This window comes from Podarcis filfolensis (genome assembly GCF_964270895.1).
Source record: "Podarcis filfolensis genome assembly, chromosome: 7".
Lineage (NCBI taxonomy): Eukaryota > Metazoa > Chordata > Lepidosauria > Squamata > Lacertidae > Podarcis > Podarcis filfolensis.
The window spans coordinates 59,495,162-59,518,144 of record NC_139603.1 but is presented as its reverse complement, the minus strand read 5'-3'; the positions used below and the strand labels follow the sequence as shown (position 1 = coordinate 59,518,144).

Genomic DNA, 22,983 nt, shown 5'->3' with positions numbered 1-22,983 from the left:
CAAGGGAGTGGCAAAATTGGCCTGCAGGGGATGAGGGAGATAAAGATCCGGCCAGCCACCAGCTGCATCCAGTTTCCCCACCTCTGCAGTAGAGGGGCTGTGTCAAGAACTTGGCAGCAGGCCAGTTGTGTGTGAGGAGTGGGGTTAGGAGTCTCAAAAGCACCCAGTGAGAAAAGCTAGTTGTTGACTACAGTTGTGCACAGGGATGTAGGAATAGTCATGTGAGTGCACATGCCCCAGGAAACCAATTCATGCTTGCTTTTTTCATGTATCTTTATTGGGAGCAAAATATACCTGTTATCCTTTGTGCTTTCATACATTTTCCATCTAGGTAGGAATAACATTTGCTCCATCCTGCTTAGCACTTCAATACAAACATTGCTAAGAAAATGCACCGTAGAGGATGCAGACTGCTTGCTGCCTTTTGTAATTTCAGTAAAAATCTGGTATCTGAATGGATGAAGGACAGGCTATAAATATTTTTTTTAAAACCATATAAAAATAAATGAAATCAACAAGACTACCTCCATGCCTGAGACGTTTGTAGAATCTTGTACCCAAATCTAGATCTGATTTTTTTAAAGCCAGTTCTGCATTCTAACCACTAATAATTTAAGCAGAAAATGGAAGCAGTGTTGAACTTTATATTTCTATTACACTTCTTAAATGCTGGTTATATCTTCTTATTTTTGACAGGCAGCATTACCCCAACAGTGGAGTTGAATGGTCTTGCTATGAAAAGAGGAGAGCCCGCCATCTATAGGCCATTAGATCAAAAGCCAGTTCCAAACTACAGAGCGAATTATAACTTTCGAGGCATGTACAATCAGAGGTTTGTGTATTTTCAAGTGTTCCTTTAATTTTCCTGGTTCTGACTGCCCTTCAGAAAGCAACCTCAGGGCAGCTTTTTAGCCTCCCGTTTCTACTTCTTGCTTTTCATTAGTTGACATCTTATCTGCTTCAAGTGTGCTCTGAATTCTGAAATTTCCCTTTCCTTCTGGATGAGATTGAGAAGCTGCATCTGGAAAGTTAGCAGGAAACGGAACTGTTCGTCCATCCCAGTAGATATTTATGGCATTCTTCAGTTTGCAGATGTTGTTACTGGATAGCATTTGGCTTATTATTTTTTAAAAAAACAACCCCACCGCAATTCTGCATTTTACAAATCTCCCGTTTAAGACATTCCTAAGAATGGATGTGATCTCTCAACAGCTGTTATGTGAGAATAGCAAAGCTTTCATTTTCAAGCTGGTCTCTACATTTTTTAAAGACTGACAGTACAATCTTATACATGACTATTCAGAAGTAAGTCTCACTGAATTCATTTGTTTTCTGGTAAATGTGGATTTAATTTCAATTCACAAGCTTCAGAAGCCCATGAAAGCCTATGAAAGTGATCTGTAGGAGCAGCTTCGGCAATAGAGATCACAGAACACCCTTACTCCAACTGGGAACATCTCCAACCCCCAGGAGACAGTTGTGTTTTATAAGCATTTTGATCCAGTTAGGCATTACTAACATCATTATGGTTTTGTAACCTGGTCATCTAAGGGCATGTGATCGTCAGTTTCTCTGCCTTCCCCCACCAATAGTTAATTGAACCCCACCCCCAAATCAAAGAATAATTGTAGCATTATTGCAAAAGAGATCTCCCACACAGTGGTCCCAGGGCATGGTCAAAGGACAGATGTTGCTGCCAACTTGCTATGTTAAGCAGCTGTGGATCTGGTCATTTCCTACATGGAAGACCACCTGGGAACGTCATGTACACTATCTTGAATCCCATGGTAGAAGATAGAAGGGATATAGATGTTTAGAGGTCTAAATAAATCAAGGTGGCACAGGATAAGATTTTCTTTTCCTTGATTAACCATTTGCTGTGTATTCATTTTTCATTTTCTTTTTTATATGTTAAATCTGCCAATAATAATAATAATACTAATAATAAATCTGCAAATATCAATATATGTGCTTTTTGAGACATTGAAGGAAGTACATACAATAAACAAAAAATACTACTGATTCTTAGAGTAGTATTTATGTTTTCATTTCTTATAAAATATACTACCCTAGAGCCCAAACATCCCCAGAAAATAAAATGAAAATAAAACAAGCAAGTGTGCGTTGAACTCTCAGTGGCTCAGCCTCAGTGGATGCTGTGTTTGCCTCTACCAATTTATCAAGCAACTCTTTAGTTGATTAATCTCTTCGTTAGGGCTGCAGTCGTAACTCCTAGCAGGGAGAGTGGCAGATTTGATGAAGCAGTGCAGCCAGTGTGCATCCACAGCCCTACTGCTTCACTGTGCCAGCTCCCAGGTTGGTACATCAAAGAGACCCAGATCCGTTTCGTTGCTGTCGCATGACGGCAGCACATGATCTGCTAGATCCTGAGAAAGCCCACCCCACCCCCATAAATGCCCCATTTTGGGATTTCCATTGGCTAACACTGTTGGTAGCTTCCATCTGCCTCCCATTTGGGTGGCTCCTCCAGCATGGTAGATCAGGGGGTTGGATTGTGTTGTATATGAATCAAAGTGTAGAATTTTTAAAAATACTGTCAGAGCTGCCCGAGGTCCCAGCTCACAAAGGACCAACGCCGCTTCGTTGTTAAGTAAGGAAGTCTTTATTGAAGTTCAGTTTCACTTCCAGAGCCGCAGCGTGCAGCTCTACGTCTCAAACTTCAGACCGCTGATGCTCCGTCTGAGTCTCCTCCCCCCAGACACCAGTTTAAGACTCTAGCCTTGCTCCACCTCTTCCTCTGCTCTTTCCGCCTCTGGTTCCGCCTGTCCGTCGGGGTCTCGCCCTTTCTAGACTCTTCTGACGCTGAATCCCCTGAGCCTTCCACCTCCCTCCGGCGGGCTTTAGGAGCTGGTTCCCAATCCGGGTCTCCTGCTGTCCCCCGCGCCTGTACATTTGAACTTGACGCGCGCGCCCAGCCAGCAACTTTCCTCCTGACCGTTTCACTGCTGCTGTCACTGCTTCCCCCTTCGGGGAGGCTAGCTGCAACTGACCTCCCCTCCGTTCCCCCACTCTCCGATGGAGGCGTGGTCAGCCCTGACTCATCTTCTCTCCCCGCTGGAGGAGACGCTGGTCCTGACACCTGTGACTCTTCCCCCCCACTACGCTCTGGTGGGGAAACTGGTCCTGATCCCCCGCTGCTGCCTTGGGGTTCCCCGCTGGCTCCTTGTTTCTGGTGCGTCCCCCCTGGGACCCCCCTTGCCCTGACCATCGGCGCCCCCTTCTGGGAATCTTCTGATTCGCTGGAGAAGCTCATGGAATCTCTCGGGTCACCGTCATACTCCCCTACGCTGCCCTTGGATTTTCCCCCTTCGCTCTCCATTTCCTCTCTCCCCTGTGCTCCTGCTCCCGAGCCCCTGACAAATACATATTGCTATTCTTTTATCAAAGCAGCTGGTTTCTTAATACAGCCAAAGTGGAAAATGTTGTCAGATTCTGTGCAAATAATTTGGGTGGCGATGGATTTGAAATGCACTACTCCTTCCATTTCCCCCTCCCAGTGTCTTATTCTCATGCACCCTTGAATACAAGCCATTTCCCTAGCTAATATTTCTAAAGATAGCCGTAAAGGGCTTGGTAGTGAATTCTCATATTGAAACTTGCCACTCATCTGGATAACTGGCCACCAGAGAAGGCAAGCCAAGCTAATGTTTGAAGGACTTGCCTTTCCTTGACAATCCTAGGAAGAATGTGGAACCACATGAGCCTGTTTAGGGCAGAATGGGGAGAAGCAGAAAAGTGGGGTAGAAATATTTTAAGTGAAAAGAACATGGAATGTTCTTGGCAGGGGAGTTCAGAATAGCCCAATTCAGATTCCTGAAGTACAGAATGAATTGGAAAGACTGAGATCCTAACACTTAAAAATGTCTTTGCAGCATGTAGCTTGGCTTTCTTGAGTCATTCAGAGATGATTACCCTACAGGGACTTACTTGCATGTGAGCCTACTCTCTTGAATGCAGCACCCTGATTGTGGTTTGGTGTGCATATAGGGTAAGAAGGGGCAGTCCTGCACTGGGACTCCTGTGAGGGTTGGGTGAAGACTGAATTTTAGCCCTCTCCAGTGATGTTGCTCCGTAGTAGGCAGTCTGTTTTCAGGGATGCACTGGGAAAGCTGTCACTATTCAAACCCCACTAGCCAGTGCAAGTATAGTAAAAGAATAGCATGTCTCTGTTGGGGTAGGACATTGGGCTTCATTCAGTCCTTTGCATCCTCCTGGTTTCTTCAAGTTTTGGGCCCACGAATGAATCAGAACTAGTATCCAACTTATTTAGCAGAGGTATGCTTTTGAAGTATGAGCAGATCCAATGATCCTGCTTTTTTAAAATAACAACAAAAGGCCTTTGCATTCAGTTTTCATGTACAAATAGCTAGTGTGCTTCTCAGGAGACTAACTACAGGGTAATCTACACATTACACCCAAACTGCATGTAAGGAAAATCCAACAGCCTTTTTGTAAATCAAAAGCAAGGAGGCTGTGATTTTGAGCCGAGGGGTGGTGCACCTGCATGTAATTATTTCTCCACTGACTTTTCCTCCTTGGGTTCAAATCTGTAATTATCCTTGTAAAATGGATCTGTAACTGAGGGATGATTTTGAGCAGGGGAAACTACAGGTGGTTAAGCCCTACCACCATCCCTACTCAAAGTCACAGCCTTATGAAACTGCTTTCATTAAGCACAAAACAAACCTGTGGGGTTTCATGTCATGCATTTACTATATTGTTTACTACTTTGGATGGAAAGTTAATCATGTTATGGAAAGACAACGCTCCATAGTTTCTGACCACACAGTAAGCCCAGTGTTACCTGCCTCCCTGTTCTTCTGAGGAGGTGAGGGAGTCTATATGACCTACCCTATGGCTGAAGGCTGTGTTCCTGTCATACAGTTATGTGCACTGAATTTTGAAGTAGTTGTCAATCTGTTCCCCATGATTTCTTTTCACTTTTGAACACAGCTGCAAGAAAATCCCTGGGGAATGCTACCCTGTGCCTTTGTGACTGGAGAAGAGATTTGATGTGATATGAGGGCATGATTTGCTTAGCTCATGTGGTTAGATTTGGTTAGAGATGGTGTCACATGAAAACGTTTATGATGGCTTCCACACAGCTGGAGTAATGTAGAAACCAGATATGGGAAAGGAGGCAGGTTACAGTGTCCTCGCTTGTCTCCATATTTGGAGAACTGTGAACTATATCTACAGGAGATGCAGAGAGAGAGTTATTATGTTCATAATGACTTAGTCAAGTGGCTGCAGTAGTGCAACGTAGAATAATTCTCCTAGGCCGTCAGAGGGCAGTATGAATTTGTCATTTGTGTTTAGCTTTGACTGCAGAAAGCTCACCCAAAAGCTTTTTCAAGTACTTTCCTATTATTTCATATCTATTTTTTTCAAAATCTTAGCAATAGGGTAGTTATAGTGTTTTGTCTCATAATAGTTTTCTTAAAGTATTAAAATGGATGAGAGTATAACACCTTGACTGTTATAACACTGTGATCACTCCAATCTCACCAAATCGGAGGCCCTCAGAAGTTAAGAACTAAATGGTCACCTTGTTGATACTAAGCTCTGTCACAGCGGCCCAGTTTACGTAAATCTATAATATTGTCTGAGAAACCCTCTACTACCATTATGGAGGCAATTGAGAAGCTAATACAACTTCTCCAGGAGGTCATAAGACAAGAACAAAATCTCTCTCCCAGGAGTTTTGGTCCCAATAAATCCGGAAGCATCCAATGGTTTGATGAGCGTAGTTTGATGAAAAGAGCACTAAGAGGCTCCTATATTTCTTACAGGAAATTGGGGTAAAACTATCTTTCCCTAAGCTATTTTCAACCGGGGGTGGGGGGGAATCAGACCTTATTGTCTCATAAAAAGTGTCAGAGTGATTCATGGTTGCTGCTTTTAAATGCTTCTCTTCATAACGATTCTAGAACCTTCTGCTAGCTGACTTTAGGAGCTTTATGCTCTTGATCTGAAGTTCTAAATTGTTGTATCTTGGCACAGGTCTGGGAGGGCCACTTTAGACCCATTGTTACATTCCTAGATGGCCTTGCATCCAATGTAGACCCTCTTTATGGTTCTGTATTAGCAGCCCCACAAAATAGAACCCAGTCTCTCCGAAAGAAGTTTCACATACAGTATAATATAATTAGTTGAAGAGTGAAAAGGACTCCAGGAATTGACTATATTCTTGCAGAGCTTATAAGTGTATAAGCTATTGTTGATTGCCCTTATTACTACAATAAGCAGTTCTAATATGATCCCTTCTAGCTAGAAGAGAGCACCATTAGTACTCTTTTTTTAAAAAAGGGTCACGCTAATGATCTAGAAATCTAGAGACTTAGCAGTTTGCTATCAGTTAATGGTGAAGTTATATCCTAGGTTCTTAAACAATAGATTAATTTATTTTTTTGGAATCAGAATATACTTACTGATTTTCAAGCATCATTTAGAGAGAACCACTCAACCCTTTACCTACTGTCTTGTGCTTTGCCACCTTGTTAAAAAATATCCAAGACCCCTGCAAGAAGAGCTGTTTACTGTCTTCATGGATATTAAGGCACCTTTTGATTCTATCCCTAGGGGCAAGCTGTGGCAGAAATGACCTTGTTCGATGGCATTCTTGTTGATAAAAGACTCCCCCCCCCTTATTCAAGCTACAGTGGTACCTTGGGTTACAGACGCTTCAAGTTACAGACGCTTCAGGTCACAGAGACTTCAGGTTACAGACTCTGCTAACCCAGAAATAGTACCTCAGGTTCAGAACTTTGCTTCAGGATGAGAACAGAAATTGCGCGGTGGCAGCGGGAGGCCCCATTAGCTAAAGTACCTCAGGTTAAGAACAGACCTCCAGAACGAATTAAGTTCTTAACCTGAGGTACCACTAACAATAGCCTTTTACAAATTAGATGTGGCAATTGGACAGCTTACTAAAGATATGCCCATGGCCAAGGGAGCTAGGCAAGGATTTATACTTGCCCCATCTTGTTCAGTCTGTTTCTGATTGATCTTGGAAATGACCGAAAATGACACCTGCTAAAACTTGGAGATATATATATGTGTGTGTGTGTGTGTGTGTGTGTGTGTATGTATGTATGTATCCTATTTTATGCAGTACTTTTATCCTATTCTAGATTTGGGTTAAGCACTATTCTGGATAACCAAATTATGGAACAAGTTAAAAGCTTCCAATATTTGGGGGTAGTATTCCATCATACTCTGTCACAAATCCTTTGCATCCCAGAAAGCTCAAGCTAATTCATCTGCTATACTACACCTTTTCTAAACCTAAGGTGGTGAGTATATCCCTGCAGATATTAACATTTTTAATGCTAGGGTAACTTTCTAATTTATTTTTGGAGCTGCTGTTTGGATTAGGGGAGTGTCGTCTGAGTCAAATGCTGTTCAAGTTAAATTGCCATGAGCCCTTCTGCAGATCCCAATATGTGTTCCTAATGCAACTATATTTTGGAAAAGGGACAGTGTCCTTTTGAGATAAGAGACTGGTTGGCAGTCTTAAAGCTTTGGCTTCCGATATTTATTTTTAAGATAAGAACAGAGCTTTTAGCACATTTATCTGGGAACACCTATTGTAGTTTTTGAACACAGCTTGTTGCACAAAAAGTTGCCTATAATGGATGCTTGCCCATTCTCCTTCAAAAAGCAGAGATATAGTAGTTATAGGAGACTTCAACTATCCTGATATTTGTTGGAATTCAAACTCTGCCAGGAATGTAAGGTCCAACAAATTCCTTGATTTCCTTGCTGACAATTTCATTTCCCAGAAAGTAGAAGAAGCAACAAGGGGTCATCTCTCTTGAACCTGGTCCTCACCAACAGGGAGGAACTGATCAATGAACTGGAAGTACAAGGAACTTTGAAAGGAAGTGATTATGTCCTCTAAGGTTTTATTATACACAGGCAAGGGAAAGCTGAGTGTGAAGTCCCATGGTCAGAAATACTCAGAGAGAAGCAAGTCCAAGATGGATGGGAGTTTCTTAAAGGTGAAACATTGAAGGCACAATGGCAGACAATTCCAACAAGAAAAAGAAGGGGGAACCTAAAGAAAATGGTGTGGCTGCATAAGGATCTTATATATATGTTGGAAAGCAAGAAGGGAATGTACAAGAAATGGAAGAAAGAAGAAAAAACAAAGGAGGAGTATACAAGAGTAGCTAACAGTTGCAGGGAGAAGGTCAAGTGGGCCAAAGCTCAGAATGAACTCAGGCTTTCAAGGTGTGGTCCCTTGATTGGTACACTATACTTCTATTAATGGGCATAGCCATGATTTATTTTAGTGGGGACAGCCTTTATGTTGCGGGGGTGGGAGAACTGAGTTATCTGCCATGCAATTGGTCAGTTAAGTATTTTTATTTATTTACTTGATTTGTAAAGGGCTATGCCCTTACTTCTGTTGACACAGCCTAGAATAGCATTAGACTTTTTTTGCTGCCGCATCACACTGTTGACTCATGTTAAGCTTGTGGTCTACTAAGACCCCTAGATCCTTTTCCAACTATTCTGTGAAATGGGATATGACAGTGTGCCTGCCCTGGTAAAGCAAAGACTTTGGGACATTTCCCCCCAAGAACTTGTAGCTTATTCACGTACAACCTGTTCACCTTGTTCTTTTGTTATCTCTTATGATGATCCCTTCCAGTTAGCTGCCTGCTTTAGGAATCATCATGTTGCTCCATAAATTTTGTTCTGGCCAGAAGTGGGAAATCAGGCTAGGGAGTAAGTAGTGAATCAATGCTTGAACACAAGGCCAGAAAGAGTGTTGCTTAGTTAAAGGCCTGGAGAGTCACTGAAGTCCAGTCAGTGTATTCAGGCTTTGGACTGACCAGGATGCCTTTAAGGAGAGCAAAATCTGTACTGCAAGTCCTGATGGCTCAGTTTAGTAACCAGCTGGTTGCTAAAAGCAAGGAACCTGGTTCCTTCATCTAAGGTCCTTAGGCTAAAACTGAGTGAAGCAAGATTCCGATTACAGAAAGAGAAATAACTGTGTTTCTTCGTTCCTATGTCATCTAACTCGGCTTCGGTGCACTGCCATCATTGGATTAGGTTTTAAATTGAATTAATAGTTGTTAATTATCTGCACAGTAACTTTTATTTTGCCTTGCTTTCCATTACCATACACTTCCCACGCGCGCACACCCCCCACATTGTTTTAAGGGAAGTGTGGAGTACAGCTGTGCTAGTGCTTGTTTCTAGGAAAGGAAAAGGGGGAAAGTCAGCCCATTTCCTGTGACTTTTAAAAAGCAGAAACATCTGTTTGAGAAAGCGGTCCCTGGAGCACAGTGGCAAGGGAGCCTGCAGGTGATGTGCTGTGCCATTGCCAGTAGCTATCACATTGGATGATAGTGATTAGCATTAGGGCTCCAGAGGTAGGGGAAGCATTTTGTATGAGTCTGTCGAGAAAGGATGGTCCTTTATGGATGCTGTACATTTTTGACAAAACAAAGGGCTTTCTAGCCTTATTATGTTCTTTGAAAGCATAGAGGGCATGAAGATGAGTGAAGAATAATTCTGGTTATGGATTTCATAACTAAAACTTCATCAGTGGGTCATAGTATTGGGACAAATCACACCACCTTTCTCCCGCCTTTCAAATCTGTCCACACAAAAAAACACCTCTTCTGTGAAGCCTTTGGCTTAACTCCTTAGTCTCTACCTACCTACTGAAAATAGGCCCAAGTATGTGAAGCTGCACTAAATCATCCTGCTTTCCTCCTTTTTTCTGCTCCCTGTACCATCAAAATGTAAAACGTAAAATTCAGGTCATACTCCATGTGAGCACATACAGTGCACATTTATCTATCACTAGGCTAACTGATTTGAATAATTATTTCTTCAGCACATTCGCTTTCTAAGTCTAAACTCCTTTTTCTAGCTTGCTAATTAATAGATAAGAAAAGGCCATCACCTTTGCTTAAACCATTTGGCATCTGACTGTTTACCTCTCTCTGTTGGAGAATTGGTTGTTTATGCCTACATCTGTGTTCCCTGATTTTCAAGTAGTTTAATAATATAGATTATATAACATACCATCTGAATAAGTTGCACGGCTTAGCTTTATCTCTGTAGCATCAGTAGTGGTAAATATAGTACTGGACTAAGTGGCTGAGGCACTTCATTTTTTTGTTTACATGGCCGCTATGTTGTCAAATGCAATGTTCTTTTCAGTGTAGGGAAAAGATGATGCTACAGTTAGAGATGCAGCATTGTTTATGTTCTTGGACTCTAATGAGTTTTTGGAAAATGTTCTTACTAACCACTCTGCAGACTGTTAAGACTGGAGAGTAATGCAGTTCATGGGAATTTTTTTAAAGAGCTGAAGTAGATAAGAGACTTGGATGTTCTGTCTTTCCACTTTGCATAGGGAACATTAGAATTCCTTGCTTTATATAATATGGCTGAAGTACATTACAAAACTTGATTGCCATCCTTTTTATAATCACCGTAACTTTTCTCCACATCCCCCACCTCCGTTTGTAAAGCCTTGGCCAAGGTCACCATCAGATTTTATTGATCAGCGAAATACAGGTTATAGACCTAACCTGCCTATCTCTGGGGTAGGCAGTTTAAGCAACTGCTTCTGTTTGCTGTAACAATTGACATAATCAATTTCCAGGTATGTACAAGCAGAAGAGGAAGTTATATAAACTGATTATACCTGTTCCAGAAAAACATACGATAGCATAGATGAGTTATAGAAATTATGCTAATTGAAAATTTTTTCTTTCAGACTAGAAACTACTGAATTAGGGGGATAGTACTACTAGTCCGCGCGATAGGGTGAGCTCCCGTTGCTCTGTCCCAGCTCCTGCCAACCTAGCAGTTTGAAAGCATACCAGTGTGAGTAGATAAATAGATACCACTGTGGTGGGAAGGTAAACTGCATTACCATGTGCTCTGGGACTCGTCATGGTCCTCCATGCGCCAGAAGCAGTTTAGTCATGCTGGCCACATGGCCTGGAAAGCTGTCTGTGGACAAACGCCGGCTCCCTTGGCCTGAAGCGAGATGAATGCCGCACCCCATAGTCAAGTTTGACTGGACTCAACCATCCAGCGGTCCTTTACCTTTACCTTTAGTACTACTAGTGCTTATTATTTATATACCACTTTGGAATTTTAAAAATGCTTTGTGTACTCTAAGGTGGTTTGGATATTATGATAAATCCATAATTAATAAATAATAAATCATCAGCCCTGTATACCTGAAGGAGCGTCTCCACCCCCATCATTCAGCCCAGACACTGAGTTCCAGCACTGAGGGTCTTCTGGTGGTTCCCACACTGCAAAAAGTAAAGCTACAAGGAACCAGGCAGAGGGCCTTCTCGGTAATGGCACCCACCCTGTGGAATGCTCTCCCATCAGATTTCAAGGAGTTGAGTAATTATATATATTTTAGGAGACATCTTCAGGCAGCCCTCCATAGGGAAGTTTTTTAAGGTTTAAGGTTTTACTATGTTTTTATATATGCTAGAAGGTGCCCAGAGTGGTTGGGGCAACCCAGTTAATGGGTGGGGTACAAATAATTTATTATTATTATTATCATCATCATAACTATGGGAACGAGCTACAATGAGCTTTGGACTTCTACATTGCTTTGATGAGGAGATCAGAAGCATTTACCCTAATTTTTAAAAATTAACTTCAGCTTGTCATTTCATCAAAATCCAACAAGCTATGCATAATAGTTACATAGCTGGGAACCTGTGCTAGAAAAATATTCTGGTGAAACTTTGGAGGCCCTTGAAAGTCTTTTTTTGTGTGTGTGCTGAAAATGTTCTCTGGAGAACATTTGGCTCAACCCAACATATTTACACAAAAAGTCATTACGGAGTTATGAAAATTGTGAAGGGAGCAATCAGTATGCTTAATATAAGTTATTTATAAAACAAAACTGACAAATATAATTTGCATGGAAAAGGAGGAATTAAATGTGCTCTGCCTGTATATCAGCTTGTAATGTTACTTGTTTCATTAAGAGGTTTCTAGAGGCAAGCACTCTTTTAGGAATGTTTATGCCATCTGCAAAAATACAGGAAATGCAATATGAAAAAAATGCCTGATACAGTAATACTTTATTTGTGGTGTGGTGCGTATGAGTGTGATTTGATAGCCATACAAGGAGAGGTCCTAAGGGATCCTTAGTATGCAATTAATATTTTGGCTGGAAAAGAACCAGATTGTTTCAGCGTGCTTATATGTTATGACATCATATGCCAGTAAAATTATAATGAACAGAAATTTTGTTTGCCTCTGTGGCAAACCAAAATGAGTTTTGTAATTGTCAACAGACCATTGCGATTTATATAATTACAATGGCGCCTGATCACACCAACTTGAAGGCATGTTATGAACCCCTGTTTTTAGATGTTAAGAACTAGCTGTAAACATTTACTCATGGCTGAAACCTTGCATGCCAGGTCATAGTTTTAAAGCTGATTTCCAGCTTAATACTCTCCGTTCTTAAGTGATACTAGTGGTCTGCTAAAAATAGACGCCTATTTTAAAAATTGGCTTTTTGAGCATGCTGACTGAGGGGCGGTAGTCAGTGTAAGTTATACTCAGACTAATTGAACTTAATTTAATAATTTAAATATTTAAAATATTTACAAATAGCCAATAACCATGGATCTCTTAAGTGAGTGCCAAATAATAAAATGCAGAATAACATAAATCAAGTGTGATCAGATAAAAAAATTAGCATTCCTAAAATGCTTGTTGAAGGGAACATGTCTTCGTGGCATGTTGAAATCTGTACAGTGTTGACATTTTCTTACCCTCTATTGGGAAGGTATCCTACAATGTCTTGTGCTGAATGTAGAGAGGTTTGATTTCAGAGGCATGGGGCATCTTCAAAAGCTCAGCCCCTGGTGATTTCACTTATCTTCACTTCTATAAGGAGTGAAGCGCTCTGTAGGGTACCTAGGTCCTAAGTTTTTTAAGACTTCATACACTAGTACTAAAACCTTGAACCTGGTCCAGTAGCATACAGGCAGCCATAGCGGTTCCCACAGCAGTTATTTCATGCTTTCAGGAAGCTATTCCTATCAGTAATCGAGCTGCCACGTTCTGCAGCAGCTGAAGCTTCTGGAGCAGGCTCAAGGGTAGCTCCACATAAAGGACATTGCAAAATTAAGTACTGAGATTGCCAGTGCATGGACTGCCGTGCGTAAACTTTCCTGGTCCCAGACTGCCCCTATCTGTCTCACTAGCCGAAGCTGATAAAATGCAGTCCTAGCCACTGAAGACATCTGTGGTGCTAGTGATGGTGTTGGAACTAGAATCAACCCCTAGGCTACTGACTTGCTCCTTTAGACCCATTCAGAGCTGGTCATTGGTCAATTTCCCAGATCCGGGGACCACTCATCCACAGTCTTGCCATGTTCAAGTCTCAGATTATTCACCCTCGTTCAGCCCACCTCTTGAGTCTAGGCACTGATCCAAGGTTTGCACGGTTGTTGCTCTGGAAATTCACGTGTATCTGTGTCTCAAGTCTGTTGTTGTTGTTGTTATTTTGGGTAGTGAGCTATAGATGCAGAATTCAGACTTGAAATAAAGCCTGTACAGAGTGATGGTGAACCATCAGGTTCCATATGATTATTTTGGTTCCCAGACACCCACTGTAGAGTGTCCTGGTTTTTCACTGGAAGTGTGGCATTCCCAGGCATCTCTAGCTAAAAGAATTGCAGAGGACAAAGTTGAGGGAAGAGCTCAGCCTAAGGCCTTTGGAGAGCTGTTCCCATTAGGGGTTGATAAACTGGGTTGAAAAACAGCAACATTGTGACATCATCTCCTAGAGATTTCTGGACCGCCTACAATATACAGTGTGTGTGATTTGGATCAGGGAGCTCCAACTTCAAATCTCCACTCATCTCTAAATTGTACAAGGAAACCTTGAACAACTAGCTATCTTGCGAATTTATTGTGATGATAAAATTTAGAGAAACCCACATTTGCTGCCCCAGACTCCTTGGAAGAATTGTTTTTCAAACTACATTTGTACCCTGCATTTCCTTCAAGTAGTTCAAGGCAGTTCACATAGTCCTTTCGCCCTGTTCATTTTATCCTCGCAGCAACCCTGTGAAGTAGATGGGGCTGAAAGAGAATGACTTGGCCAAGATCACACAGTAAGCTTTGTAGCTGGTAGAGATTTGAACCTGAACCTCCCCTGTCCTAATGAGACACTCGAAAGGTGTGATATATAAATAACCTGTATGAACAAGGTATTTTTGTTCTTACCACTTGCTAAAAAATTTCAGATCCCTTTGAAAGAGGATCCAACCAAACTTCTGTTTGATTGCAGTCAAGCAATCAAAAAATCTTGTCATACACCAAGATATAATCTAGAGAACAACAGTCAGCTGATACACAGTCAAAAATGAAAAGGAGGGCATGTTTTAAGGAAAGTAAGCTTTAATCCCCACAGTGACTAGATCTCAAGCTACATAACAGGAAGGAAAAAATTTACCTTGGCTCTGAATGTTTCTGTCTTGTTCTGGCATGCTTGAGGTGACAGCAGGCTACTTCATTTTGTTAGCTGTTTTCCCTTCCTTACGCATTTGTCATAAGTATAATAGCTCTCCCGTATTCTCAGAATATATATATTAGTTCTTAGGCTGCAGTCCTAAACATGCTTACTTTGGGAGTAAGTCCTATTGAATACAGTGGGACTTGCTTCTGAGTAAACATGTGTATGATTGTGCAGTTGTTTATTTATTTATTATTAAAAGCATTCCCAATGTATTGAGGGTGTTTTACAGACTTCTTGGTTCATTATATTTAATATTATTTAATAAAATTTATATACCACTTGATTGTAGAAAGAAACCTCAAAGTGGTTTATAAAAAAAATAAAATTATCATTAAAAAATATAAACCATAATTTAAATCATACAGAAAGTGAAAACCCACAAGATTCCAAACAGCATGTTTGCGATTCACAAAATACACTTGGAACTCTGTAGGGAGAATATAGTTGGGGGAGCTGTGTGAAGCAGACAACTGGCATTGAGGAAACTGTTAAGTGTCACCTAACACCATTTTACTGCTGCACATTACCATCTGCCAAAATTACTTGGGGGGGTGTAGCTGAATTTTATATGCAGTTCTATGTAGATTTGCATGTAACTTCCAGTTTGCTCTGCAGAAGTTTTATTATATTTATTATATTTTAATGTATTTATTATATTAATAATAAATTATATTAATAAGTATTTATATAGTGTCATCAGTGTATATGGCAGTTTACCACATAGAAGAGGGCAGGCCCCTGCCCTAAGGATCTTACAATCTAAAATACAACACACTGGAAACATCAGAGGAAGGGAAAGCAGTGAGTGGTAAGGCAGCTTTGCTGCGTGTAGTTTTTGTAAGTTAAAACAAATTATTTTGCATTTAAAACAGGTTTTGACATCTGCTGTGAGGTCTATCCATGGCAACTTTTTAATCAATTAAAAGGTTTTAATTGGTTTACCTTACTGATAAATTGACTAAAAGTTGTAGCTAAATGTTAATACTGGCTTTTTCAAATATAATTTACATACAGTGTTTGCAAGTTGTTTGGTGTGTGAATTTGACTTGCAGTGTGGACTTAATGTTCCCATAACTTTTTTCCTAGATATCACTGCCCTGTGCCTAAGATTTTCTATGTCCAGTTGACTGTGGGTGACCATGAATTTTTTGGTGAAGGGAAGACCCGCCAAGCTGCTAGACACAATGCTGCCATGAAGGCTCTTCAGGCTCTTCAGAACGAGCCAATCCCCCCAAAATTACCTCAGGTTAGTGATTCGTGCCTTCGCTTCTTAAAGCCATAGTAAGCAAGATCTCCTTAAACTGGTGCCCTAATTTGGAAGAACTTGTGGGAAGAATAGACATGTTTGTTTTTTCCTTGGTCAACCTTTTTATATCAGTTCTATTTAGCTTGCAGTAACTGAGGCCATCAGCACATTTTGCTTCTTAAAAAGTAAAAAAGAACCATCCTAATTAGGGATGGCATGGGATCTCAGCTGGGGAGAGCTTGAAATGAATAATGTGACCTTCTGCTCCTTGAAAAGTTTTACCGCATTTCAATTCTGGCCCAGTCCCCTTTGTGCTGAACCAAACTAGAAAAAGAGGTTTTCAGCCTGCCTCTCCCACTTCCCTATCAGCCCACCCCCAACACATCCTCCAAGCCCCTCAACCTTGCTAAAAGCATTACATCAGGGACAGAAGGTTCATTGAAATGAGAGAGATCAGACGAGGCCTCATTAGGATATCATACATGAAGCAAAGTTTCCTGTTGGAGATCACTACACTTCAACATCATTAGAATTATCACAGTGACTCCAGTGCTTGGATCGAACTCTATGCACTATTACAGCTTGATTTCTGCCTATATACCCTCCATTTGCTATCCCTGCATCATACGCTACACCATTCTTAGGGGCTTCCCAATCATGTAGAAGCAGATTGGGTGATAGGGATGCCGAGGAAATCCTTTTCCACAATGGAATTAAAATCCAGCCCGTTGACTCTCTCGTTAGGGTGAGAGATGGAATTCTCCATGTAGCTCTATTACTGTTGATGTTCTTATCTCTAGAAAGGTGCTTTATTTAGAGTAGTTAGGACGTATTCCAAATGGTTGTGAGTCATTGTTATGGAAGACATTGCATTGCTTAAGATTGTGTGACTCTTTTTCTTGTTATGGTCTAAAGCAGCCATGGCCAAGGTGGTGCCTTGCTGGCTGGGTCTGGTGGTGGGAGTTGTATTTCAAAACATCTGGAGGCACCAGTTTGGGCAAGGCTGCTCTGTCATGCAGTAGACCAGAAAACTAATCACTCAGGAAAGTTAAAAAAGAAAAGACCCCAAGTCTCGTGAAAAAAAATGCCAAATATTTGAGAGAACGGGAGTGTAGGTTTTATCTTATCACCAGTAATACATATGTATTACCCAGCTGAGTGCTGTGACAGTCACACCTGACAGTCAACCCTATAAACGATGAACCATCCATTGCAATTCATATGTTGGAAAAATACCAGCTTTGATGCACCCTGGAGGAAAGATCTCTAATTCTACACTTACTTTCCCTGCAACCAAAGGGTTGCAGAAGTGCCCTTATTTGTCTGTCTCTCTCTCAAAAATAAAATAAAATAAAATAAAAATCATACATACTTAGTTCTAGATTAGCTAGGCCTGACTCCTTACTCTGAGGAATTCCCCCCCCCAAAAAAAATAACTTCACATTTTCCAAATGATGACATTTTGATATGAAATCTTGTGCATGTGAATGAGATCACAAAGTCATTTTGACTGAGCTTCTGAACAGCTGTCAGATGGTTTTAGGCTTTCAGTCTATTAGTCCCTTGGTATATCATTAGTTTGCTCAGTCTTGCAGTTGTAAGAGTCAACGCTTTCATTATTCAACAAAATGAAAAAAAAAAGTTATGTAAAAGTAAATGAACATATAAAAGCTGGTTGAAGTCTAAATTGCAGATTGAAAGGTCTGGAATGATAGAATAGGTAAATCTAAAGCACAACTAGAGTTCACCTAACTGAGGCACAAGATGCCCAGTTAAAACTGCAGGGCGGGGTAAAACAGATCAAGACCATGGCATGAGGACAGAATGGCATACCACCGGCTCCCCCGCCATGCCATATTCCCAATTTAATTTCCCCCTGAAGCTGCTAGTTGCTCCATAGAAGTAAACACAGAGATGTGACATTTTATCATGGGGAAAACAGATTCAGTAGAGGGGCAGGTGATTTAAAATGGGGATGGCACAGGCAAAGGAATTAACCCTTTCCTTCCCCAGCACTATAGCCCTGGTTGGCCCTGATTGGCCATAGGCAGCTTGAAAGGCAGAAAGCACTGAGTGATCACTCTTAGTCAGAAGATACAGAGGATGTGTTTTCAACACCACCACTCCTTTGTAGATTAAATGCTAAAAATCTATATAGAGCAATTGTATTTAAGCACTGAGTATATGTGGCATAATCCTACAAAGGGTAGCTCTGACTAAAAATCTTATGCATGCTTACTAGGTAATCAGACCCTAGAAGACCCTAGGCCCTGGAATTTGGTTACTAACTAGCGTGTAGAAAATCAGTTTGCATGCATAGGCATTGGACAACAGGAATTTAAATCCCATAGATTTCAATCTGACTTAGTTAAGAACAACACCTGCTGCATTACATCCTTGGTGATTTTCCTTTGATTGCTTTCAAAATGTCAGACATGTAGAAATAAGCTAATGTACATGAAAGAAGCAGTGGTGTAAGGCAGACTATGCATTATATCACACAATATAATACTTTGGGATGAGGGGAACGTTCTACTTTCATTCTCTAGCATTTCACACTGCCATTTTCCTAAAAGGCTCTCTGACAGTAGAGCTAAATGGTCTCTGTGCAAGACGTTGAGGGGCCGCTGACAGAAAAGACAGCAGTGGGCTGCATAAATCTAAAGAAGTGATTCTTTTTGTTACCACTGCTGATCTCAGCACAAAGGGTTGTCCATGACTCCTGCTCATATAATAACGCTTACTATTTGCATATTTCAAATATTCAAAATGTCACAAATATTCTCTCAATAGTCCTTATAACATCTCTGAAATCCAGAATTATTATCCCCACAGGGCCTTGTGACTACCACTGTTGTTGCTCCACTTCTAGACATAGAATCATAAAATCATAGAATTGTATGAAAGGGACGCGGAGGGTCATCTAGTCCAACCTCATGTGATGCAGGAATCGCAACTAGATCATACATGACAGATGGCAATCCAATCTCTGCTTAAAAACCTCCAAGGAAGTCTACCACTTCTCATGGGAGCCTGTTCCACTGTTGAACAGCTCTTACTATCAGAAAATTATTCCTGATATTTAGTTGTAATCCCCTTTCTTGTAACTTGAATCCATTGGTTTGGGTCTAGAGCAAGGGAAAACAAGCTTGCCCAACTTCCCTGTGACAGCCCTTTAGCTATCATATCTCCTCTTTCCCAGGCTAAACATATCCAAATCCCTCAACCATTCCTCGTAAGGCTTGGTTTCCAGACCCTTAATCATCATGGCTGCCCTTCTCTGCACATGTCTTTACACATATTTACACATATATACAACCTGAGCTTACAGTGAAGGGGCTCACAGCATTAACACTCCAAAAGGTCTTGTTTCTCCATTGGTCACAGCCTTGGACTCCAGCAGAAACCGAGCATGGCTCTCCTTTAGTTTTGTAGCTGGTCAGAGTAGTCACAAAAAGTCTCGGCAAGAAACAGGGCAGCTGAGGTGGTAGACCGTGTGCACTGTAGAGCTGCAGATAGATGAAAAGTCCCCCTACGTGCTGTGGCATGTTAGGCACAAGCTATGTACTAAACAAACAAGAGCCTTCTAAACATTGGACAACGTTGGACACGCAGAGTCTTTTAAGGCACTGGATGTTGAGACTTTATGGGGTTGAATCTTCATTGTGTCAGTTTGAGGAAAGCACAACGCAAACAGCAGTGAGGAAAACGAGGAGTCCATGGGAACATGAACCTGCATTCATGAAAGAACTGCTGTATAGCTGCCAAATTATTCCTGCCAAGCAGCCAAAGTGAGGCCTGAGAAGGGAGTACATAGCCAAGAGCTTTACTACTGTGATGAGACTCACACGTAAACCATGGATCTTTCGGAACCACCAGTCATCCATCCATCCCCTTTCCTTTATTGCTTTTTCTTGGTGGTAAGGAAGCTTATGTGAAAGAGTCTCAAGGGTTATTGCTGCTCAGTGCCAATAACTATAAATAATGCAGGAGAGTACTTGTGTCCCTGTTTAGCCTCTGTCTGCTTTTATAATGTAATAATTTGAAGGTAAAGGAATACATTGGCTCACCAGTTAAGCTTTTGTCTGACCATTGAGTAAAGTGCAGCTGATGGCTCATAGATCAACATTTGCTTTGCTTCCTGCTGCGGAAGCCTTAGGCAGACGCACAACCTAACCATTGTTGATTTTTCTGAATTCTAGATTAAGGATTATGGATGAATTCCTAAACTATTTAAAGTACTGTCCACAAATTAGGAAGCATACCCATGGTTTGAAGTGAGTTTTCAGACCATGATTGGTGTCAACCATGGCTATGTTTTATGGCTGTGCTGGCCAAACTCTGGTTAAAGGCAGTTTGCTATCTCTCTCCATGTAGACAGGCTGACAGTGTTTATCTGTACTGGTCACAGACTAAATCTGTGTTCTTACCTTCCAACAGCATACTCTTTTCAGAAATTAGTGACTGAGCCTTTAGCCTGTTGTTTGGGTTGGACTTTTGTGAACAAGCAACCCACCCACACAAGAATTTAAAATTAACTCCATGCCCTGAAAGAACAGGACCACTTTTCTTTTTTTACCCAGGATCAAGCCGCCTCTGCTTGATCAAAGTGGCTGCAAATGTACTTGTTTGCATGCACATTTTAGTGAATATGCTTCAGGGTCTTGTTTTGCTTTAATCAAAATTTCTGATTTTGCTTGACCAGAATGGAGAGCCAGGTAACGAAATGGAAGACGAAAAAGATGCAAACAAGTCAGAAATCAGTGTAGTATTTGAAATTGCACTGAAGCGCAGCATGCCTGTCAGTTTTGAGGTAAGTTTGACATTGTATTCTGCTGGATATATAATATCTGGGAACGGGGGAGAGGGAGAAATTCCTTTGCCCTCCCTACAGGCACTTTGTCAAATACAGTGCTACTAGATACATGTTTATTGAACATGCATACAAAAGAGAAAAATAATGGGTTGGAGCCATACTTGCCCTGACCAGAGTATTTTCACTAGCACCCTCCCCCCTCCAGCTTCCTATGCCTTCCCTCAAAAAATCTACTCTGGAGGGTGGAAGAACGTTTTGGGCAGGGGGAGTTCTGAGAGCTGCACAGGGATAGAGCCCTTCTGTTCTCAAATCCAACCCAAATAGCAAGTAATTTCTATTAATATTAAATATAATTACCGCATTCTATCCCCCCCCCAAGTTGCTATTTTCTCCATTTTAGAGAGTCCTTACCGTTAGTTTTTTGTTTCTACTTTTCCTCCTGCAGTACATACACCACTGAGCAGTCAAAATGTGCTTTGAACTCCTCTTGGTTTAAATCTTTATTTACAGACAGTCTCTTTGTTGCCTTTTGCGTGGAGGTAGAGAGATGTTTTTGCCTGGTGCACCATGCTTCATTGATGAACTACAGTATACTGTATATATTTTATAGTTACTATTTCTTATTTAAGTAACATTTTCCTAGACATTGCTGTTTTTATACCTACAACAACTGTTTGAGGTGGGCATTAGCTGAGGGTTCCATATCCAACTGCAGCACTCTGTTTAATAACAGAGCACCCTGACTAAAATGCTGATTAAATTGGCACATTCATTAGAGAGTGAAGGGTGGACGTGTAGGAGCTGGGCCAAGTATACCTGCTTATTTTATCTTCCTAAGCAATAACCACACCCGATCTTTACCTCTCAACCTTCAGTAGAGTGCTCTGCTGCCCTGATCATGAAGGCCTGGGACGGGAAGGTAGTGCTTCTGCCATGTGGTTCCCAAGAGGCTCTGGGTGTTTGACCCTTGGCTCAATTGAGAATAATGTTTCACGTTGTCAAGCAGACAAGGAACAGGTGCTCTATGAGTTTTTGTTAAAAGTTACATTTGCCAAGATGTGTGTGGGTATCCAACTAATTGGTTCCATCAGCCTAAGGATCCAGAGAGTTGGAGGAAACCTAGAACAGATTTAGGGGCCTCATGGTGGGAGGAGAAGGGGGAAAGTTCCATTGCACAAGCAGAAATACTTGCTCAGATGGAACGAATATGTTAGATACTGAGAGACATGCCAAGGCTTACTTGGGAGTAGGTCCTATGGAGATCAGTGGGCTAGATGCAGACTTAAGTTGGTTGCCTGTAGTACCCATTGAAACCAATGGGTTAATCGTTGATTAATTTCTGTCATGTTGTTTTTGGTGCAACTAACTTTCCTATCCTAACCCCACTTACCTGGCAGCAAACCCCATTGAATTAAATAGGATATAGTTCTGAGTAGACAAAGTTAGAGTTGTACTGTTACTCTGGATCCAAATCAATGTGATTTATTCTGAGTAAGCATTTTGCAGATCATGCAATACATCAGTCTTGTGAATTAAGTCTGCTGAAGTTACTAGGTGATAATAAAAAAATAATAGTAGTATCCTGAGTTAGTAGACAGGTTTAGAGAGATCCATCCATCCTGCAGCTTTCCACTGCATTTCTATGCTGGGCACAGATGTAGGTTCCCCCTTCTCTTGTAGCACACTTGGTTTCTATGCTAGGTATAGGCGAGAGACCAATATGCCATCCTTCCTTGCTTGCATGGAATTCCATAAACTCACCTGCATGGAGTTCCTTGTCATCTGTGGCTACTTAACTACAAAGCTGTTATCAGTGTCAGATGGGGTACAGAGGGAATAGGGACATGGGATACAACAAGCAAGATGGGAAAGGCAAAAGAAGAAGCAGAGAAACTGTTTCTTTGCAGCAGGTTACTCAGCTACAGAAAGACAGACAGATATTGCAGCCTGAAATTACCTGACTTCCTGGCATAGGCAATCCAGTTTTCAGCTCCTCACCCAGACCTGGCAGTTGCTGCAGTTCATTCCTTTGGCCTACATCCTCAGTCATGATGTTGAGCCGCACCACCCTTCTGGCTCTGGCGGGATGGAGCAGGACAGTGGCAAGGGTGGGGAAGCACCAGTGGATGAAGATGCACTTGCATGCACCACTGCCACCACCAGTCCACTGCTTCTGTTGCCACTGCCTTCCGCAGCCCATACTGATCCTGGCATGCGGCAGTGCTATCACAGCTGCACACACCACAGCAAACAGAAATAGGGCCTACACTCCAGGCAATAACATGCCACAAATTCAAATAGATGGTGCTGCTACCTGTCCTTGGAACAGAGAGGGTAGAAGTCTGTTTGATCCCC

The 22,983-nt window shown here is 41.5% G+C and overlaps 1 protein-coding gene across 3 annotated transcripts in view; it reads left to right on the top strand.

Moving 5' to 3' along the window:
• Positions 1-22,983, top strand: part of STAU2 (staufen double-stranded RNA binding protein 2) — a 142,704-nt gene that overhangs the window by 11,878 nt on the left and 107,843 nt on the right. For all 3 annotated transcript variants that reach the window (XR_014550394.1, XM_083623301.1, XM_083623300.1), the window contains exons 5-7: positions 697-832; positions 15,653-15,812; positions 20,518-20,625. Coding sequence is in view for 2 of the 3 variants with exons in the window: in XM_083623301.1 (XP_083479427.1) it covers positions 697-832; positions 15,653-15,812; positions 20,518-20,625 (404 nt within the window). In the remaining variant the exon portion in view is untranslated. The remainder of the gene's footprint in view (positions 1-696; positions 833-15,652; positions 15,813-20,517; positions 20,626-22,983) is intronic.